Here is a 20279-nt window from a genome sequence, read left to right as displayed (position 1 = left end):
CCTGTTCATGCTTTTAACTTTGATAAAGAACTGTTCAGTGTCACTATGTTTGAACATTTGAAGAGCCTGTACCAAAGACATTTTCACAAACCATATTTTCTTCATCCCAAACACCACCAGGCAGTCCTAGAGAGACCACACCCTTTATATTATATACAGCCCAGCACTTGTTTCCAATGATAGACAGCCAACTGAACACATGTCCTGCTCTTACTAGTAAGATGAGACAAAATAACACTTTCCAGCAGGACACTGTAGATGCCAGGCATCATTTAAGTCCATGAAAGAGAAAAGTGCCTCCATGGACACCAGACCTCATCAATTCATACCATCTACAGGTGCATTTAAAATGGACAAACATGAAATCATCATTAGATACTATGGGATGTGACAGAATATGGTGGATTTTCATATTTTGCAAACATTACAATTTACAACAACACCCAAATGTAACTTTACACACATAATGTAAAGTTAAGCTACTCCAAACAAAGGAGAAGGAAAACCATGACTCATCTCCGTAGATATGTAATATTTATTGTGCCAACATAAATATATCTTCAACGCATGCATGTATCCACACAAAATACAGAAAACTTTCTTGAAAACTGCTGCACTTCAACTGACACGACTATTCAAATCAGTCATTTCTATTCAACAAAAGATTCAGTACTTTCCAAAGAATTATGTGGCAGTTTATCAGAACAAATCATCTGTAACACAACAGTGCTCCAAGCATCACTGGGCAAGCACGTGGATGCTGACAACAAACTCCTGAAGTATTGGCAACTCTTACTGTACACAGGCACTTTGTTTTCAGTAGGAACAATGAACTTAGCCATTGGGCCTGCTAGGCCAATCCAATAAATCAATACTGCCATTGAGCAACGAACACAACAAAGAAAAAAAAACTCAACTTGACCCTGTTTGACATAACTAAAAGCATAAGCAGTTGATACATTTCCGTTTCTGGTGTCTGATGAAGGCACATGAAGGAAACAGAAAGTTGTTACTCCTCTGGCTGTTGCTCAACAGGCAGAATATCAGCAGAGCCATCATTGATTATCAGAGAGAGATGAGTTATCTTTGACAGCTGGGCCTCTAAAACGGATGGAAAGAATATAATCTTTATTTGGTAGTGCATGCAACATTTGTCAAAGTTTGCACATACAATCCTGTAAAGGGATCATGCAAGTAACAGATATTAGAACAAACAAGATAGAATAGTGCTTTAAAGCCAGGGAGCAGATGACACGAACTCCCTGATCATTTTAATGACAGGTAGTGGCAAGCATGAAAATGTGCTTAAGACTAAATTTATATTATTTTCTTTTATGTATCCCACTACTACTTCATGCTAAAAGTGTTTTTCACCTAAAATGATATAATTCTAAGATTAATTATTAGTTTCATCTCTTACCAAAACTGTCATCAGCAGAAGATGACATTTCGTCCTCAAGCACACCATCGCTGAATTCCTGGAAAATCATCAACAAATTCAGAACTTAAGAGTCTTGTCCTGGTTTCGATCTTATTGGGGGTATGAAGTTTACATGGAACATGAGAAACATGACTAACAGTAACCAGGTTTCTGATCATCTGTGTGCAGTTGTGTCTTGACTTCTCACCATCTCAGCCACTATGTTCTGTACCAACAAAGGAGTGTTCTGAGCCAGCATATGGCGTTTACATGCGCAACACATAACCAGAATACTCCAAAAGCACAATCATGTTAGGATACTAGTGTGCATGTAAATGCACTCAGTGATAGTCCAACTTTTCATTCTTGACATGTTAAACATTGTTGTTAAGTGTTCAGTATGCTGCACAGCAATTACTGAAATGCCAATGTAGTGTATATTTGATTTTTCAGTTGCACTGGTGCCTTCTGAATGCTCAGGTGGTGCAGTGAGGTGTACTGTGGAGGCTGTGCATCACTGGAGTGAGTGAAAGCATTGTGCTGGTTGATATTTGTTTGACCTCAACTGTACTGCTGGCCATGTAAAACACACACTATTAAGAGATTATGCGGGGCCCCACGCAGCCTATAAAGTGCATATGCCTAAGCAATGTGCACTGCAAACACACTGACAAACACCCAACATAAGCCTGGTTTCTAGTACAACCCGAGTGCCTAATTAACACTATATAATGTCTACAGCTATCAACTCTGGACTAATTATATTAGAATGAAGTCAACCCTCAAAAGGCATCATCTTTGTCCCTGACTGCAAACATAGTTACCTCTTTTTGTTTGGGGGATGAATGCACCAGCTGCTCGCTGTCCTCCGTTTCAGCTTCTTGTCGTGGGTCTGAAAGAATAAGGAGAAATCAGTATAATCAGGCTTACAAACCAGCAGAATATGGTCCGTAAGTAAGGTTGGAGAAACTAGCAAGAGACCGCTAGATTTTGAAAGTGTCCAACGAAAAAAAAAAAATCTCACCACCTCCCTTCAGGCCTCCCTCCAAAGCCACTCCCCCAAAACACATTTCATGCACTATGAGTGCACAGGCAGAGTGCGCACAGGTAGGTAGGCAAACAGGCAGGTAGGTCGGCCAATCATTTCATTCGGGCCAAATGAAATGATTGGCTGGGCTTACTACAGGCCTGTGACAGCCACAGATAACGGATTTGTCTCAATTCCCCCTCAAAGCATTTGATTTATTGATTGCTGTCGGGATGTAAAGAGAATTTCAACAAATATAACAAAAAAATGCTTCTTAAATACATTACATACCCAAGTTTTAACACTGGAGAGAGGAGTTATTAGGCCATTAATGAAATGTTAAATTGGAAATTCATTTTACACCATAAATCGCAATGCATGGCTGGCACATTCTGTTGTTCATCAAGTCTGATACCTCCGCAGACTTCCATCAGAGAGATCTCTCTGACAAGACAGGTCACCTCTTCAACCAGGTTATTCTGAAAAGAAATACAGACAGCACTCACTTGTCAGTGATGTGATGTTTTGGTGTTTAATTTTAGATTGGTGTTGACTGATCTCTATTACCAAATCTGGATGGGGAATTGTGTAGGCTTGTGGCTCAGTGTCGGATGGCAGAGCTGCAAACAGAAAGGTGACACAAATATCCTATGTCGCAATGTTTTTAATCAACTGTTACCCAAAATTAAATATACTATAAAGAATGCAAACCGATTCGACTGGAAGACGAATATGGAAAAAGCCAAAAATGTGTTCAATTCAACGATCCAATTTGACACACAAACAATGAAGATGATAGAAACAAACCATAAAGTTTATCTTCGTGAAGAGCCCAGATCTCGTCTTCAGTCACCGAGTTATCCTAAAACAGAACACATAGCCAGACCAGCTCAATGAAAACAATCTTCAAAGCTAAACGGTCAATATTTATGTTGGTACACAAGATCGGTTCAAACTGCTTAAAAATTATTTTGACAGAAATTGGGTTCTACCTTACCTTGTAAGGCATGATCTCATCCTTTAGGGAAATGTCTCCAATTTCTATTTCATGCTCTGAGGGAGCTTCTGTGAAAACATTCATAATCACACTCCATACCTACTGCACATCATCACACTGTACGCAAGAACACAACAAGACATTAACTGGACCAAGTAGACCAATCATGGACCGTTCTGTAGACCAGGCCGATGAGTAGCTTTGGAGCTAGTGGTGTAAACAGTGATCTGTGTAAATGTCCAGTGGTAAATGGAAGACACACTCCCTATACCTCAAAAAACTGTAACCTGATATTTTAGCATATTAACCTTGTAACCCAACCTTGCAGTATTTATTATTGCCCATTTTATGGTTTATTATCTATGTTGTGTTAGAAATAACTCACCAATTAATTGTTCACAAGGGAACTCCCGACAAGGAAACGGTGATTCATTTAGGACCTAAAATTTAAGAAATTGCACAATTTAATTATTTTTTTTTTTCATATTTCCACAGCACCAACTCCGTCAGCACAACAGAGTCATGTCATACTCAGTTTATCTTTAACTAAAATGCCATTTTCATTCTGATTTTTCCACATTAAAAGTATTCAAGCCTTCCCGTTATTGGTAGGCTTTTAATGTGAAAAACCTACAGGAAGTATTGAGTTTATTGATGGCAGCTTAGCGTCAGCTTTAGGAAAAAGTGGAAAACTGGAATTAAATAGGTGGATGAAACAGGTGTTTCTGTTAAAAGCAGAAACTCGGAGCAGCAAAATGGTGAGTATATCGTGACGGTGTTGTGCTGATGGAATTAGTGGGGTGGAAATGTACATTATGTTGAATTTACCATGTGAGTTGTTGATGGCCACAAGTAATTTCACCCCCCCCCTCAATGTAATTTTTTTAACCTGGCCTGTATTAGCCCTTATTTGTTCATGATGGCCATGATTATTTGAATCCCGGCTTTTATATAGCCTCTTAAGTTTAAAATAAGTCTGTTTTACACACCTCGAGCTGCAACTACACCACAAAGCCTGAGACCCAGTATAAACTTGCAGATGCATATACCTCACATGGGGAAACTTATTGTGACACAAATTACCACTTCCTCTGCTGTCATACTGCAGAGATGATTATCTCTTGCACTGGTGACTTTGCCGTCATCACTTGGCTTATTTGGATCTGCAGTGCAAAGACAAAAAAGCCAAATCATTGATAACTCAGTACATACTCAGAAATAACACTGCATCCTCTGCCAACTACTATAAAGCAGTGCTGTGATGGTAATCACACTGCCTGGCACATTGTTTTTCTGTTTATTCAATAGCCACTGAAGTCTGATACCTGTGCAGACATCTGTCAAACAGGCTTCTTCAACAGAACAGGTCACCTGTTCTACCCCGTCACCCTGAGCAGCAATAAAGACGAAATTCACATGTCAGACATGACAAGTTTTGCAGTGTGATTTTAAAATTCTGTGGATTCAAATCCATTACCGAATCTTGAGAGGAAGCTGTGCAGGTGTGTGGCTCACTGGCTGCAAGCAAGACTGCAGATATGAAGACAGATGATTTAGATACGCAACTTGCCTAAAAGGCAAGAAAAAATAGCAGACAGGCCAAGAAGCCTCTTTACTGGCACAACTGAATGAGATTAAAAGGATTTACTGTTTCAAAATACTAAAAATGACCTTGCCTACCACTGTGTTTTACACTGCTAGCTTGCGTAACTATTCATTACGAATAGGGCTCATGTTTGCATTTCTCCATTTGTACTGCACACACAGTATGTACACATATATGCAAAAGAAAAACAAATGAGAAAAGCGTGAAAGGTGTTTAAACAAAGAATTCAATTTGGCAAACAAATATTCTGAGATGATGTCATCAAACCTAAATATGGATTCGTGTGATGAGCCAAGGTCTCCTCTTCAGTCATCAAGTCATTCTAAAACAGAAACGATTATCCATCACTGACGTGAGGGCTTTGTCAATGATGCCTTGTAAAACTGACATACACAGGTGCTCAAATTAGTCATCTGTACTGTAAATATTCAAAAATGACTATTTACTCTCCACAAGAAGAACTGACAAAACCACCATCCAAAATAGTGTATTTCCATAACATTACCTCGACATGGGTGGTAACACATGGCACCTCTTCCTTTGGGACACCATTTCCAGCTTCAATGCCCTGCTCTGTAAATATCATCATTTTAGAACACACACAGTATTACACTTTAAACTTGTTTTAGCAAACCAATACCTACATTTGCTGAGTGTAACTTTAACTACTTTTTACCTATTCTATACCTATTTCTGTCTTTTCGTTTTAGTTACCTAAAGCTACAGTGTGTTGTAGGCTAATGTGATAGCTTGCCTTAAAAATGATGCCCCTTTTTCAGATAATTTCATAGCCTAAGCCTATACTGTATCAATGTTGCATGGTTAGAATTAGGAATCCCTCACCAAACGCAGGAAGCACGAAGGAGGGCTGCACCAATTCAGTCTGAATCTACAAGATGACAAAACACACAAGTATAATCAAGGAATTAAAAAATCATGTCAAGTATTTTACACTATTACTAGAGTTTTTCCAAATGTCTTTGAAACTTGGAGCCCCAAAAGACCTAAAAATGTCCTTTAGTTTAGTTGTATGGAGATGAGGTGCAGCTCATCTCCATACAACTAAATCTCAGCAAATCACACTAAACCTATGAATACATACTGTTAAGAGGAAAAATAAGTCTTGGCTAAACTGTCCTTTAATGTACAGTGTGTAGCGATACAAACAACTTCATGTACCTGCTTTAAATCTTTAGAAATGTTATCAATTGTCTCAAACAGATCAATGCTCTCCTTGGACCAACAGCTACTCAAGTCAGTGGTAGTGTGTCTCAGTCATTGTCACACAATTTACCATTGTCGCTGTTGTCGTACTGGTAAGACAGCTATCCCTTGCAATAGTAACCTCGCTGTCATGTCTTTCCTCAGTTGGATCTGGAAATGCAAAGAAAAAGCAACAAATTATTAACTTCACACAATCACGTCCACGACTTGACAACAGGTGACCATCAGTTGTGAGTTGACCCAATTTTACAAGCAAATAAAATTTGAATACAATATTTTGTTACACTGTTAATTTCCATATGAACATGATTTCTATATACTTATTTACATCAGCTGCTTATTTGATGGGCAGGAAATGCACCATGTTGTTTACTAACCAGAAACAAAGATAAAAGGAGAAACTAATCCGTTGCTTACCAGAAAAAGTCGTGATGTCAAAGCCGCTTTCCACGCTGTAGGTATTCACTTCTCCAGGCAGAGACTCCAAATCAGTGGTTGTGATCTCTGACTCATCTATGGCCTCCGTAGGACTCTCATCCAATGGAGAATTTAAGTCATCTAGCCCAACAGCGTCCATCACTGAAGCACCCTCCTCTTCAGTGCCTTTGTCAGTTTCCACCGCACTCTTGTCCCAGCTCAAGGTCAAAATACCTTGGTTACCTTTGTTATGGAGTGGAGGTAACATGATTTCATCTATGCCACTATCAAATGGCAAAATGTCTGTGGGTTTGGCTTGAGATACCACTATAGTGGGGACTTCGTTGGAAATAGGCTCTCTCAGGCACTCTGTAGTTTGCAGTATTTGAGGTCCAGACATCATTTTGCATTCTGACAAAATCTGATCCCTTTCTTCTTCTGGGGACTCTGCAAAAGACTCACACTGAAGAGAATCTTCGGAGCTTTTACTGTTCTTTGGACTACTTGCTAGTTTTGGGATCTCATCTGCTGTGTGAGGGTCAGCAAGCTCGCCAGCACTCTGCTCTTCACTGTGGTCTCTCTGAGGGTGAACAAAAGTATCCATTTCTTGGCTTTCGGGATACTCTAGTTGATCTTCGAGTGGTGCAGTCTCTTTCACAGTTGAGTCACACTGCAGTGGTGTTTCGTATATAGAGGTCAGTCCAACTGCACCAGGTTTGTTTTCTGTCGTGGAGCTCTTCCACCAGGTTTTCAGTGTCTCGTTTATCACCTGGCCTTCACATTCCATCTGCACAAGGTATTTAATTTTTCCTCCTTCTCTTGTTACTCTTGTGACAGTCAGCTGTAACACTTTGTCTGTTGTAAGCAGATTCAACTCATCTACTGCACCACTGTCCCAGGATCCATGTGAAGCATCAAAGCCTTCAAGCTCACACAAAAATGCCTGTGAAGGAGTTTCCATCAGATCAGGGGGCATGTCCCTCACATCTGTAAGGTTGACTTGGGACTTGTTTCCATAGTCCACAAAGAGAACAGACACCTCGTCTCCATCTTTGTCGACGACCTCTGCACGGTACCAAAGATGATCGTCTGAAAAGAGAGCAATACATGGGCTGCCAGAGGAGAGAGAGCCCGGGTCAATATGTTTATCGGCTGTATCCCCAACTTCTGAGACACTTGATGTTATCTTATCAAGCTCTTCTGAGTCCGCAGTCTGACACCAAAATGTCTGAGCATCATTTGTAGTTGTGATGTAGACCTCTAATTTTTGTCCCTCCAAAAACTCTTGTTGGTGGTAACATAGAGAACAGGAGTTCAACAGAGATGTCTGCGAGTTCTCTGGCACTTGCCTGATGTCAGAGTTCTGGGCAGGTTTTTCCTTAACTTGTTCAAGTTTCTCTGAGGCGGCTTCAGAACAATCAGCTGAACATCTAGTAGGTACTTTACACATGAGATTCACACCGCTGTCTTCAAGACTAACTTCCCACACAGATCCTGACTGCCTGATAAACTGGCACTTGAGCACCTTTTCTCCATTACCACCGATGTCTTCTTTGAAAGCTGACACCACTTCTGGATCAAGCACTTCCTCTTTTCCAAAAGCTGCAGCATCGCTCAACACACAGTGTGTGCTGTACATGGGAGATTGCAAGAAAGACTTATGGAGTCTGCCTATCTTGGAAATTGGCATTGTTGCTGTATTTCCAAAATCAACAAACTCAACAAGAGCCATCATGTTACTGTGGATTTCTCTTACAACTGCTCGGTACCATGAGGAATCATCTGCAAACTCTGCTTGAACAAGGTCACCTGGATGCACGTCTTTGATGTCGTCAGTTTGGGGGGTGGATTGGGGATCATTGAGCTTTTCCACAAGGGAGAATATTTCATCCTCCTCTCTGACAAGCTGCACGTAGAAACTCAATGGGCTGTTGCAGTGTGAGACATAAACATCAGCTTCCATACCTGATGTGATAGATTTTGAGGGCAGGTCTGCAAGTTTAGGGAGTTTTTCTACATTGCTTTCCTTCTGAGATTCTGTGCCAGTTGATTTGGATTTGATGAGCTGTTTAGTTTCTGTGGGAAAACTTCCTCTTCTTGGTTTGATATAGGCACCTGCTGACTCAGAATCATTTCCCGTATTACATGGTGCCCTTCCACATGACTGCCTTTGGTGTGGAGGTCTGTACAGCTCTAACGGAGCAGCTTTGACCTTCTGGCCATTTTCACAAACATGGTGCAAAGGTTTCAGTGCAGACTGTACATTCATGTCAGCATCCCTCATTTGATGTGCTGGTTTTGAGGCGGAGACATATTTCTTGATGGTTTGAATGTGATCTTCCATTTCTGTAGCTTGTTTTGGGACAGCTTTTGGAGTCTTTTGTGCATGATTTGCTGAAGCCTCAGGTGCTCTCCTACCCTGGTAGACAACCTGCTTTTCTGTGTGCATCTCAATCTGAAACACCTTCTTGATCTTTGAATTAATCTGAGTGTTTCCATGATACAGCTCAACCAGCAGTTTACCATCAGGTTCTCGGGCCACTACTAGTGCTCGAAATTTACATTCTGTCGCACTTGTCTCAAACCAGTTGTTCACCTCACTGGGAACATCAGCAGGGACATCAGAGAGGCTACACACAACTGCTTGCACAGGAACAGACATGATGTCATTAGCCTCTCTGGGAACTGGAAGCAAGTCAGATTTGTCCACCTCAATAGTGTCACCATAATCCACAAAGTGAACCAAAATCACTGGTTTTGTGGCCTTGATCTGTCCCCTGTACCACTGCCCATCAGTGTACTTCGCAAAGCACAAAGTTCCAAAGACTGTTGGGAGCTTTACATTCTCAAGCTGATGACAGAGATTGCTCACTTTGATCTTGAGATCTTTTATCACATCAGCGTTCCTGTCAAGCTGGCAGTAGAACTGACTGACGTTGTTCACACATGTCACTGTGACCTGTTCCTCTGTTCCAGTTTTGACATTGTGCGTTGAGTAGTAGTACGTGTCCAAACGGAAAGATGGCCCAGTGGCTTTCTTGGGCGGTGCACTTTTGACTAGATTGACCATACTGGTGGAGACACTCTCAAAGGGGTTTCTAGATCCACAATGTTGAAAACAATCTTCTGCTCACTGTACATGACAGCATATATGGTGCACTTCAAAATCACAAAGTTGGATGCAGCAGTTTCCACAAAGTTGTGGAACCTTGCTATTGCTTCTTCATTCCACTCATTTGTGGCAGACGTGGGGTCAACAGGGTTTAACAGACTGCATCGAAAAGCTTGGCCATGCAGACTGAGGAATTCTGGGCAGATCCTCCTCAGGTTATAGAGGGAGACTGTCTCCGTCTGGCCGTAGTCAACAAACAACACATCCACATGAGGTGTTTCATGTTTGTGAATTACAAGGGCCCTGTACCACATTTCATTATCAGGGTGGAGAGCAACACAAGCTGTTTCTACAAGAGGCTGAAACTCACTGCCTGCATAATGAGCCTGTATGTCATGCATGAGCAATTTCAAGTGCCCTGCATTTTGCACTAGTTGGCACCAGAAGTCATTTGGGCTTTCAATGTATGACACACTGACATCAAGGACACTTCCGATGGGAAACATGTGCTCCCTGAATGTAGGAATTCTTCTTTCATTACTGGCAGGGTCAACTGTCTTTAGGGTCTGGAAAGACATTCTATTGTTATAGAATCTGGCATCTTGAAGTTGTGTGGTGGGCAGAATGGCAGGTTGCGTGGTCATTTTGGCTTTGGGTTGTCTCTGTGTCTCAGCCCTTTCAGCGTGGCCAGAACTACACATCAGTGTACTAAGATCTCTTTCTTCATGCGCTTCAGGATCTGTTAGTTGGACAACATAGCCTTCATCATATTTTGCTGTCACATGTACATTTAGTACTTTATCTGTGACTGCTTTGAGGAGAAACTCACAGGCACTTTGACTCCATCTCTCATCTTTCGGCCTGATACCAGCCAGGGTGCATTTCAGTGCAAGACATGGTAGCTTTTTGAATTCGTCAGGAAGGGTCCTGATGTTACTCCTGTCAACCACTTCAGTGTTTCCATAATCAACAAAGAACACTTTGATTTGTGTCTCACTAACTTCAGCTACAGTTGCTCTGTAGAAGTCACCATCTTCTGCCTTAGCAGCACAGTAGAGCCCAACAATTGGATTTCTCACCACATCTTTATTCACTGAATCTTTGTACAGATGGCAGATACTATCCATCAGTTCATCCAACTCATTTGCATAGTTCTTTGTTTGGATCCAAAACTCTGATGGGTCAGATACATGCTGAACAACTGCCACATGTGAGGAGTTGAGAGAGAGGTCTTCAGCTGGCAACTTCTCCACTATTCCTTTCCTTTCTTTTTCCTCTACAGCCTGTCCAAGAGTTAACATCTTTCTTTGGTTTCTTTCTTGCCGAGCTGGATGCTGGCAGCTGTATGCAGTGGTACGGATGGCATAATGTCCAAGTGTTTTTTCACACTCCAGCAAACAGTTCTCCTTGGAACCAAACAAGTTGCTAATGTTTGTGTTTTCATCCCCATAGAGCGTGACATAGTAAACACCTTCAGAGATGCTTTGGTACTCAAATTTGGCTATCACTGTCTTGTACAGAAGAAGGGTCCTGAGATAGTCAATCTGGCTGGTTGTCCATCCAACCCCTTTGTCAATGATTCCATGGAGGGAGCAGATGTAAGTCACAACAGGCATTCTGAAGAACTCTGCAGCCAGTGGTCTTACATTCTCCACTTGAACAAACTGTTTTGTTCCATAGTCAATATTCAACACTTCCACCACTTTGTTGGTTGGGAATACCTGTTGTAGAACAGAGCGGTACCACCTGCCATCACTTCCTCTTGCAGCACACGGAAACCCAATCATTTCTGGACCTACAATGCTATTGGTCATTCTGCCCTCACAGCACTGTGTGATTTGCTCTGAGAGTTTCTTCAACTCTTGTGAAAACACTTTTAACTGGCAAAAAATCCGCTGCGGATTTGTCACATCTGTGACTATGACTGTCTCCACAGTTCCTGCTGGCAGCTCTGGGTACATGAAGAGCTCTCGCTTGTGCAGTCGCTCACCTGCTCCCATGGAGATCTGGCGAGTCTCTGGAGACACTTCAGCTCCACTATGGGACTGCAGTGACATAAGAACAAAGTCCTGGAACATGTCTGGAGACAGCTTCTTGGCAATTCCCATCTCATACATTTGTTTGGATATGCAAGGGACGTGCAGGAGAAATGTTCTCTGCGGCACCAGTACATCTTGCACATGTGCCTTCACAGACTTCCCGGAAAGAGATTTCAGAAATTCGAGAGCCACTGGAGACCATCTGTTTTCAGGCGAGAGTGGTAACACATTAGCTAGCACACAAAATTCCACTTCGGGTGGCAGGTGGAAGTGCTTCTTCTTACCCCACGCCAGCTTACTAGTGGTGGTGCTATATGTCATCCCCTTGTCAATGAGGAACACGCTGTATTTCGAACCATTTCTTGAGACCATGCGAGACCTGTACCAAGTATCATCTATCTGAACCAAGCACTGGTCACCAGGATTTCCTTCAAACTCCTGAAATGTGTTTCCAGGAGACTGAATGTCTTTAGCCAGGCACTCATAATCTGCAGTCCTCTCCTGGCAAAATTTTCCCCAGAACTCCACAAGCACACAAAGGGGATGCAAGTGGACCTTGGTTATGAGAATCGTTACATCTGATCCTCGTGTAGGGAGTCCTATGATTGAAGACATTTTGGCAGTTTTATGAATTCCAGCTACCCATGATTTGTCACCTCTCATCAACACAGTCGTGTGAGCACTGGATGTTATCTGGAAAACATAAAAGCACACAACATATGCACACATACAAAAGCACACATTAAACACAACATTGCCACTCACTGCTAGAATTCTTGTTCACCTGCATTTTAGAAGACAGATCACAATTAGTGTTGCAACTAACAATTTTCATTACTGATTATCTCCACAATAATGCAGACCTGCCAACCTTGGACGAATTTTTGGAGTACCACTTCGGCAACCTAGATGCATCAGATGCAAATTACTGCTGTTCGCACAATAAATTATTGTGCATAATTTGCATACATATGCATTACAGTGCATAATTTACATGCAGCAGTCAAAACAGACAAAAAAGTCAGGGATGCACTGATATGAAAATTCTTGATACCAATAACAGATTGTTTACAAAAATATCTGCAGATGCCAATACTGTTAGTTGGTCATTTGTGCCTATGTTTGTCCATTTGTCTTTCACCTGCCTAAACATAACATACACACTAACCTACCACTACTACTGTATTTACATAGTTTCTATTGTTTACACCTCCATAATAATCAAACTTTAAACCAAAAAACTTAACCAGTCTAAACAGACTATTTTGTGGCTATCGTGAAATAAATATTTTAGAGCTGGTTAATACAACTGTTCTCATTATTACTAGTATGAGTTAATGGTATGATGACCTAATAACAATACAGGCTGAATATGAACAGTGATGTTGATAGCTTTTCAATGCAGTAAGTACCTGGGATCCACAGGTGATCATTTGAGTGGGTCCCAGGAAAATTGAGTGGGTCCCCAATAACATTTGTGTTTTTTGATAAATTGTAGTGTTAAACTTGTGTTTAGGGATGGGTATCATTAGGTTCTTTATCGATACTACTACTCTTATTGGATCTATATATTTTCTTTTTAAAAAAATTTGCCAAATTTTAAGATACATGGCAAACTAAGAAACAGTTAGACTACATACAGAGCTTTTGTTTGTAACAATTCGCTATAAGCCAAGCCAGCTCGATGTGCTTGTGTAAAACAAAGCGGCAGTGGATGAGAGCAGATTAAAATATAGCTTTCTACATGTTTATGCTTGTTGAACAGGTGTATTGATAAAGTACTGGCTTTTCACTCTTAAAGGTTATTTTGCACTTACAGTAATGAGCGTAGTTGTCATCAACTCGAATAATCTCCACCGTCGCTCCTATGTTTGTGGGGTCCAAAAATTGTTTGCGTGCGCTCAGCCCTCACAGAGAGCAGGTCAGAGGCTGCAGTGTGATAATAAATTACACCAATTCCTTTGACAGCGAGGTTTCTTTTGTTTATTTCGATGATCTCAACATGGATTTGTTGTTCACAATGTAGCATTGTCGGGTAAAAAAAATAGGGTGTCCCCCTGGATGCGTCGATAGTGAGTTTACTGCGTCCTTTCGGATTTTAATGTGTCAGAGACGCAGGACGCATACCTAGCAACATCATTGTATGAACATGGCTGTTGAAACTGTAGAAGCAATCACATCCCTCCTTATATATCATACTTAATTTGCAATGGCGGGAGTTTCCTTTCCTTGAAATTTTCCTAGAGTAGGCTAAGTTATAGACTACACAGTGCCAACACACACACACACACACATAGCTCTCTCCCCACAGTTCTCTCCTTGTGTATCTCAGTGACTTTTCCTTTCTTCCTCTCCTCACTTTAAAGTATCCTCAGTGAAAAGCTGGCCAGGTTACTTCTCGCGTGTACGTGTAACGTTAGCTAGCGCTATTGAATCACAAGCATTTGTGGTTAGAACAGCAACCTCCGGGTCTGAAGTGAAGCCAATGTGAAGTGCCTAAAAACTGCATTATTTTCTAATGGTCAGCAGGGGGCGACTCCACTGGTTGCAAAAAGAAGTCAGATTGTATAGAAGTCCATGACAAAATGACCCTACTTCTCACTTGATTTATTACCTCAGTAAACACTTTCCTAATGAGTTTATGGTCTCAATCGCTAGTTTCAAGTCTTCTCCAGCACAGCATGATGTTCATTTTGTAAATTATGGTCCCATTTAAAGTAAAAAATACGATACAGCAGGGTATGCTTTAGGGCGTTACTGCCTTGTGATTGACAAGTCGCTATCACTGCAACCTGTCAATCAGGATAGAGGCGATGCGTATCTACTGCACTGTTAGCCGTGAACTTGTTTTTGGGTGCTGTTGGTGTTTTCGTCCAAGAACTTTGACCCTTTCAGTGTGTTTTCAGTTCATGAAAGTTAATTATAATATTTTGGTCGCCCAAAAATAACTTGTTTGGCGTTCAGTTGTACCAAAAACGACACTCTAAGGAGTCAGCTGTTCAGTTTTTCCCAATACGTACATTTTGTTTTTAGCCCGTTTTTCGCTAGTCAAAATTAGCATCCCAGTTATTATCACAGTTAATGTGAATTACAGATGCACCTTGCTAACCAAGCTAGCTAGCTCCAAACTCTTGTCCAACTATGGTAACTTCTTGTTCCAAAAAACCAAGATGGTGACGGTCAAAATGCCAAACTCGAGGCTCCACAACAGTAGTCCACAAACCAATGGGTGACGTCACGGTGCCTACGTCCACTTCTTTTATACAGTCTATGGTTAGAACGCCTCTTTTGTCAATCAAATGTATATCAAACCGGTGAGTGCTATAGCTCATTTCCTTGATTTCAGTAAAAATTAGGACTTTTCCCAGTCAATATAATCTCACAAGCAAGTGGACGAATCTGACAGCATGAAAGGTGAAATAGAAATATATGAGCTTTACTTTATTTGGGAGGAAGTAGATTTTTGACACAAAGTTGTACACTGCTTTTCAGGGTTTCCCTCGGGAAACTGGGGGGAAATGCTGCTATATGCCAAAATACTCACTGTGTCTGTTTTGATTTTTGATGCTCACCAGAGATGATGGAGCTTGCACAAATCTTGCTGAGAGCAGATGCAGTGGGGAAATCTGAAAACATGAGGCCCAAAGCACATGTAAAAAACAGAAACTCACATTGACACTGTTGATCAATTGCATGCAACTGAATACTGAGAGGCAGTGATGATGAAGCTATTTGATAGCATAAAACGAAGTTTAGCCAGCAGCCAGCACACACTGCAACAATCAAAGTCAAAAGCAAGGATTTTTTTGGGGGGTAAAAATAAAATACCACACACCACCATTTTGCTTGTGATGACATTCCAAATTTGATTCTGTTTGGAGTATACTGCTTGTTTGGAGTAACCATAACTTTCAATTTACATTTAAAAGAGTTTTATCAGTTGTCATTACTGATCTTATTTGCAGATTAATATCACTGATCACTTTATATTTTTCATGCATCTATTATTTAATCAATTATTTAGCATAATTACATTACATTGTCTTTAAAATATACTGTCTAGATAAAGTAATAATTAAAAATAAACTAAGTCTATGGTGGGACAATATAAGAGAGACACAGACAAACAAACTTCCCTAAAATACATTAAGGTAATACCCGTTTCTTCACATAGTTTGATCAAATTTAATCAAAGATATTACACTTTCCTCATAGTGCAACTTTCAAATAAAGCATACCTTAAACAACCACTGACTTGCTTGGTCTGTTATTTTTTTCCATCCTTCTCTGGCAAAATCACCAGTTAGCTTAAGTGAAATTTTTACAATCATTTGGAATAATTATTGGGTGACAATATAAAATTATTGGGATGGGACATTTTCTTAAAGCTAAATAAAAGTCAATTATTGGTTAAATCTTAAATGCATGTGTGTTTTGCTAAACATTCCTACATACTTCTAGTCTTTAGAGAGACATTACGTATGTAACCTAGATTAACCTACAAATTAAAATATTGCTTATAAACTTTTCAGAATATAGTATTTACAATAATACATTTTTTTGTTTTTTATTCAATCACTTACAGTTGCTAAAACTTTGATATCTTTCAACATAGCCCAGTACAGTTTAAATGTTTGTATCCTTGTTGTACTGTTTTATTCATAGGTTACTGTAACTGCTCATTGATTGGTTCTTACCAAACACAAATTAGTCAGCACTGTAATTGTAAATCACAGTCACTGTTTTGTGATTATTGCAACATGGAACAGTCCACTGTTTTGTGGTCTAGCTCATGTATTCAGAGCTACAAATGTCAAACTTGGGCTCTATTTCTGCTTCTAAATGATCTGAATGAACACAATACAGAAATACTGTCATCTTCATTATCATTGCTTCACACATTTTTCGTCATCAGAACCCTCTATTAAACAACAAACTGCTCTGCAGTAAACTATTATGTTACTGTGACAGTAGGCAAACTTTTTGCAGACACTAGGCTGACATAAACAAACTTCTTTATTCTTCATCCTTGTCCAGTGACACAAAATGGGCCATACAGGAAAACACAACACTACCTGCATACCTTGAGAAATAAGACAACATTCGTACGTACCTCAAGTCTCTAAAGTTCCTAATGTTTCAGAGTAAACCTTAGACAATCAGCGATTTTCAACCATTTTTCACACATTGACATTTGACTTATTAAAAACAAATAGTTTGGGGACTAGAAGGGACTTAACGTTAGATCACAAGCCTTAACTACACTAAGAGTATAAAATGAATTAGACTGCATGTAATATGGTCCCAAGTCTCTAACAGACCAGACAGAGGTATGCAGCATTTAAGGGTAACTTAAATATTTGAGACCACTTCACGATAACTGTAGATCTGTCACATACAGATGGGGACAAATTAAAGGAAAAAGCTGAATAAAAGAGCGGATAAACATAAAATGCAGATGCAGAAAATTTTGTGAATAAAATGCTACGGCCTTTACAGTCACCAGATCTCAACCCAGTTGAACACCTAGGGAAGATTTTGGAATTTGGACCACCGTGTCTATGCTCTCCACCATCATCTCCATAAAACCAAATGATATAATATAAACCTTCCTTTTAAAATATATTTAGTGATATCTGTGACTGCTATATGTTTTTCTTTCTATCTGCTGTACTCAGGTCTCTCTTGCAAAAGAGATCTTGATCTCAGTGAGATTACCTGATTAAATAAAGGTTGTGTATATATATAAAGAAATGAGGGAATGTCTTGTGGAAGAATGGTGTCCATCCTTTCACTAGAGTTCCACAGACTTGGCAAGGAGAAGCTGCTGTGGAGGCTCTGACTCCATACTAACACACTTCATGATGGTTTTCCATTTAATTTGTCACCCATCTTGTCAAATGTTTTGAGCTGTTAATTTTCATCGACGGTAACGTTAGGCTCTATAAATCGGTTAAATGTATATGTATAATCATGAATAGGAGTGATTAGTTTAAAAACTGTTTTCCAGGAAAATAATTCCCAAACTGCACCGTTAAATTAAACTTTTTCACAACAAGGGCATGGGTTTTGTTTAATGTTAACTAACCTTAACGTTACATTCAGATATAACGCTAACCTAGCTAACCTTACCAAAGTTAGCAGCTGCCGCTAACGTTAACATACTTCGGCACCTCAGCCATTTGAATCAAAACATTAATTGGCAGGTGACGTTACAGGTGCTTAGTTAACTGTGGGCAGAGTAGCACAATGGCCTCCCCGTAATTTAGACTTAACGTTAACCATACTTAGCATTAGCTCCAAGATGAGCTGGCACACAATAACTCACCCGTTTTATTCCAAGAGATTAATTTAGCAAATCCACACAGTCGCGGCGGCGCTAACGTTATTCCAACCGCCTAAACTTTTCAGATTTAGCTAATTTAGCCAATGTTGGTTCCAGTTCCAGTGTTTCTGTTCTGATGTACACTATTGTGACAGATGATCCGTTTAACTGCTTCGGAAAATATTTTAATGTAGCTACAAATTCAACAAACTCCACAGCAAACCGACGTTAGTAACGGTTAGTTAGTGGCTAACTAGCCCAAAACCACGCGCATGCCGAAAACTCTGACCGTTCTTTTTTCCCTCCTTTTTTCATCCCTGACCCGGAACTGCCGTGGTTTTACAATGTCACACAAGTAAATGCACAAATTCAACGTTTTTTTTCTTATAGTCTACTCAGTTCAGTTAATGCTGCTTTTGGAGAAAAAAAATACACACACAAAACATAACAATAGTATTTTTCATTTTATTAATTTCATTCATGAATAATTCTTCTTTTCATGCATGGACTAGAAATATATTTGTGATATAGCGTCCTTCTCTCTGTCACATACACTGAGATTGAACTAGGAAGGAAAAGGAAGTTTTTCCTTGCCACTGTCGCCAAATGCTTGCTCATGGTGGGATTTGTTGGGTCTCTGTAAATAATATAAAGAGTACAGTCTAGACCTGCTCTATAGGAAAAGTGCAATGAGATAACTTCTGTTATGAATTGGCGCTATATAAATAAAATTGAATTGAATTGAACTAGCCTAAAAGGTTTTTTTTATATTTCTTTAGTAAAGTGACAAATGAGTCCTATAACTAGGACAAATATGTGAGTGCTTGTGAATGCCAAGCCTTAAAATGAACTATGTGTCTCCCTCTGACTGGTGTAACTCTCTGTCTTGAAATGAAAGAATGTCTATTTCTCAAGTATATGTCTTGGCCCAAAGAAACACTTTTGAAGGGGAGATGAGGAAAGTGTTGCCTCAAGAGTTATTTCACCAGTACCTTCCTCTACACAGACAGGATAAAAGCAAACTGGTCACTGTGTGTAGATAGATATAGTAGGAACATCACTCGGAGTATATAATCATCTGCTGAGTCATACATAATTCGTAGACGAGAGCAGCGGCAGGATTTAGTGTCACCACAGAACAATTTGTGTCGTTAAAAGTTTTATTTGAACACAGATCGATTCTTGCTTAAACAATACACACCTAATCTTCTGTCTTGCATAACCACTGCATGTGCTTGAGACCTGCCACACGTGCAGTTCTGCAATTTTGTCCCAGGCCACAAAGATCAGCATGTCATTTTTCAAATTTTAATTTCAATTGTCACACCTACCACTGAAGGAGTACTATAATAAGGACAAAAACATCTTCTGTTTTTATGTCGCATGTTGCCCAAACTGCCATCTCCAAAGGTGTGGATGGTCTTATGACATTTGATTTGGAGGAGTTCCCTTGCCTAAAAGCTTCGGTTTTAGAGATGGAAAGCAACAAGAGACATGTTATTCAATAATGCACATGAGCACAATTTTGAGGCTGTGTGTTTTCATGAGACACCACATTTCAGAGTCTCAGGCAAAACAAACTTGCTCCAAATCTTCAAGTACCAAAGATAGATACAAAGTAGACTATTTATGCATTAAAGCTCTATCAATTATATTTTTTAATATAAAAATTCAAATCAAATGAGTCCCTGCAATGGGACAATAAACATCAAACTGCAACCATTTGCATTTCAGTAAAAGCAACTATTTGCTGCCATGATTTGGGAATGGACAATCCAGATATGGCTCAAGAACACATGGTAACATAAATACATACTGTGCCTCCCCATCCAATTCATTTCCCTTGCTGAACTGCACCACTAGGTTGAGCCAACGCACAATAATGAACTAAGGGTGCAGTTATTCCAATAGTGTCATACAGCACCCGTCTGTTGAGTTTGTTTACTCTTTATTAATATTATAAAGAACACGGTCTAGACCTGCTCTATATGAAAAATGCCCTGAGATAACTTCTATTATGATTTGGCGCTATATAAATAAAACTGAATTGAATTGAGTTTACTTGGTGACCGTTCAGACTACCTTTGCTTTATTGCAAAGTTAACACATACA

At 39.9% G+C, this 20279-nt stretch overlaps 1 protein-coding gene across 1 annotated transcript; it reads right to left on the bottom strand.

Moving 5' to 3' along the window:
* Positions 1–521: 521 nt before the first annotated feature.
* tdrd6 (tudor domain containing 6) lies at positions 522–18501 on the bottom strand. The gene is given in 19 exon segments (XM_044170417.1): positions 522–1101; positions 1421–1478; positions 2245–2312; positions 2863–2926; positions 3015–3067; positions 3255–3309; positions 3445–3512; positions 3830–3884; positions 4528–4607; positions 4770–4833; positions 4922–4974; positions 5318–5372; positions 5556–5623; positions 5894–5939; positions 6345–6424; positions 6692–9787; positions 9790–12535; positions 15415–15468; positions 18171–18501. Coding segments are annotated over 17 exon segments (6771 nt in total). The 5' UTR covers positions 12506–12535; positions 15415–15468; positions 18171–18501; the 3' UTR covers positions 522–1009.
* Between the last annotated feature and the right edge of the window lie 1778 nt (positions 18502–20279).

This window comes from Siniperca chuatsi, linkage group LG16, assembly GCF_020085105.1.
Source record: "Siniperca chuatsi isolate FFG_IHB_CAS linkage group LG16, ASM2008510v1, whole genome shotgun sequence".
In the NCBI taxonomy this organism is placed as follows: domain Eukaryota; kingdom Metazoa; phylum Chordata; class Actinopteri; order Centrarchiformes; family Sinipercidae; genus Siniperca; species Siniperca chuatsi.
Note: the sequence above shows the minus strand (reverse complement) of the source record. Positions and strands in the feature narration are given on the sequence as shown.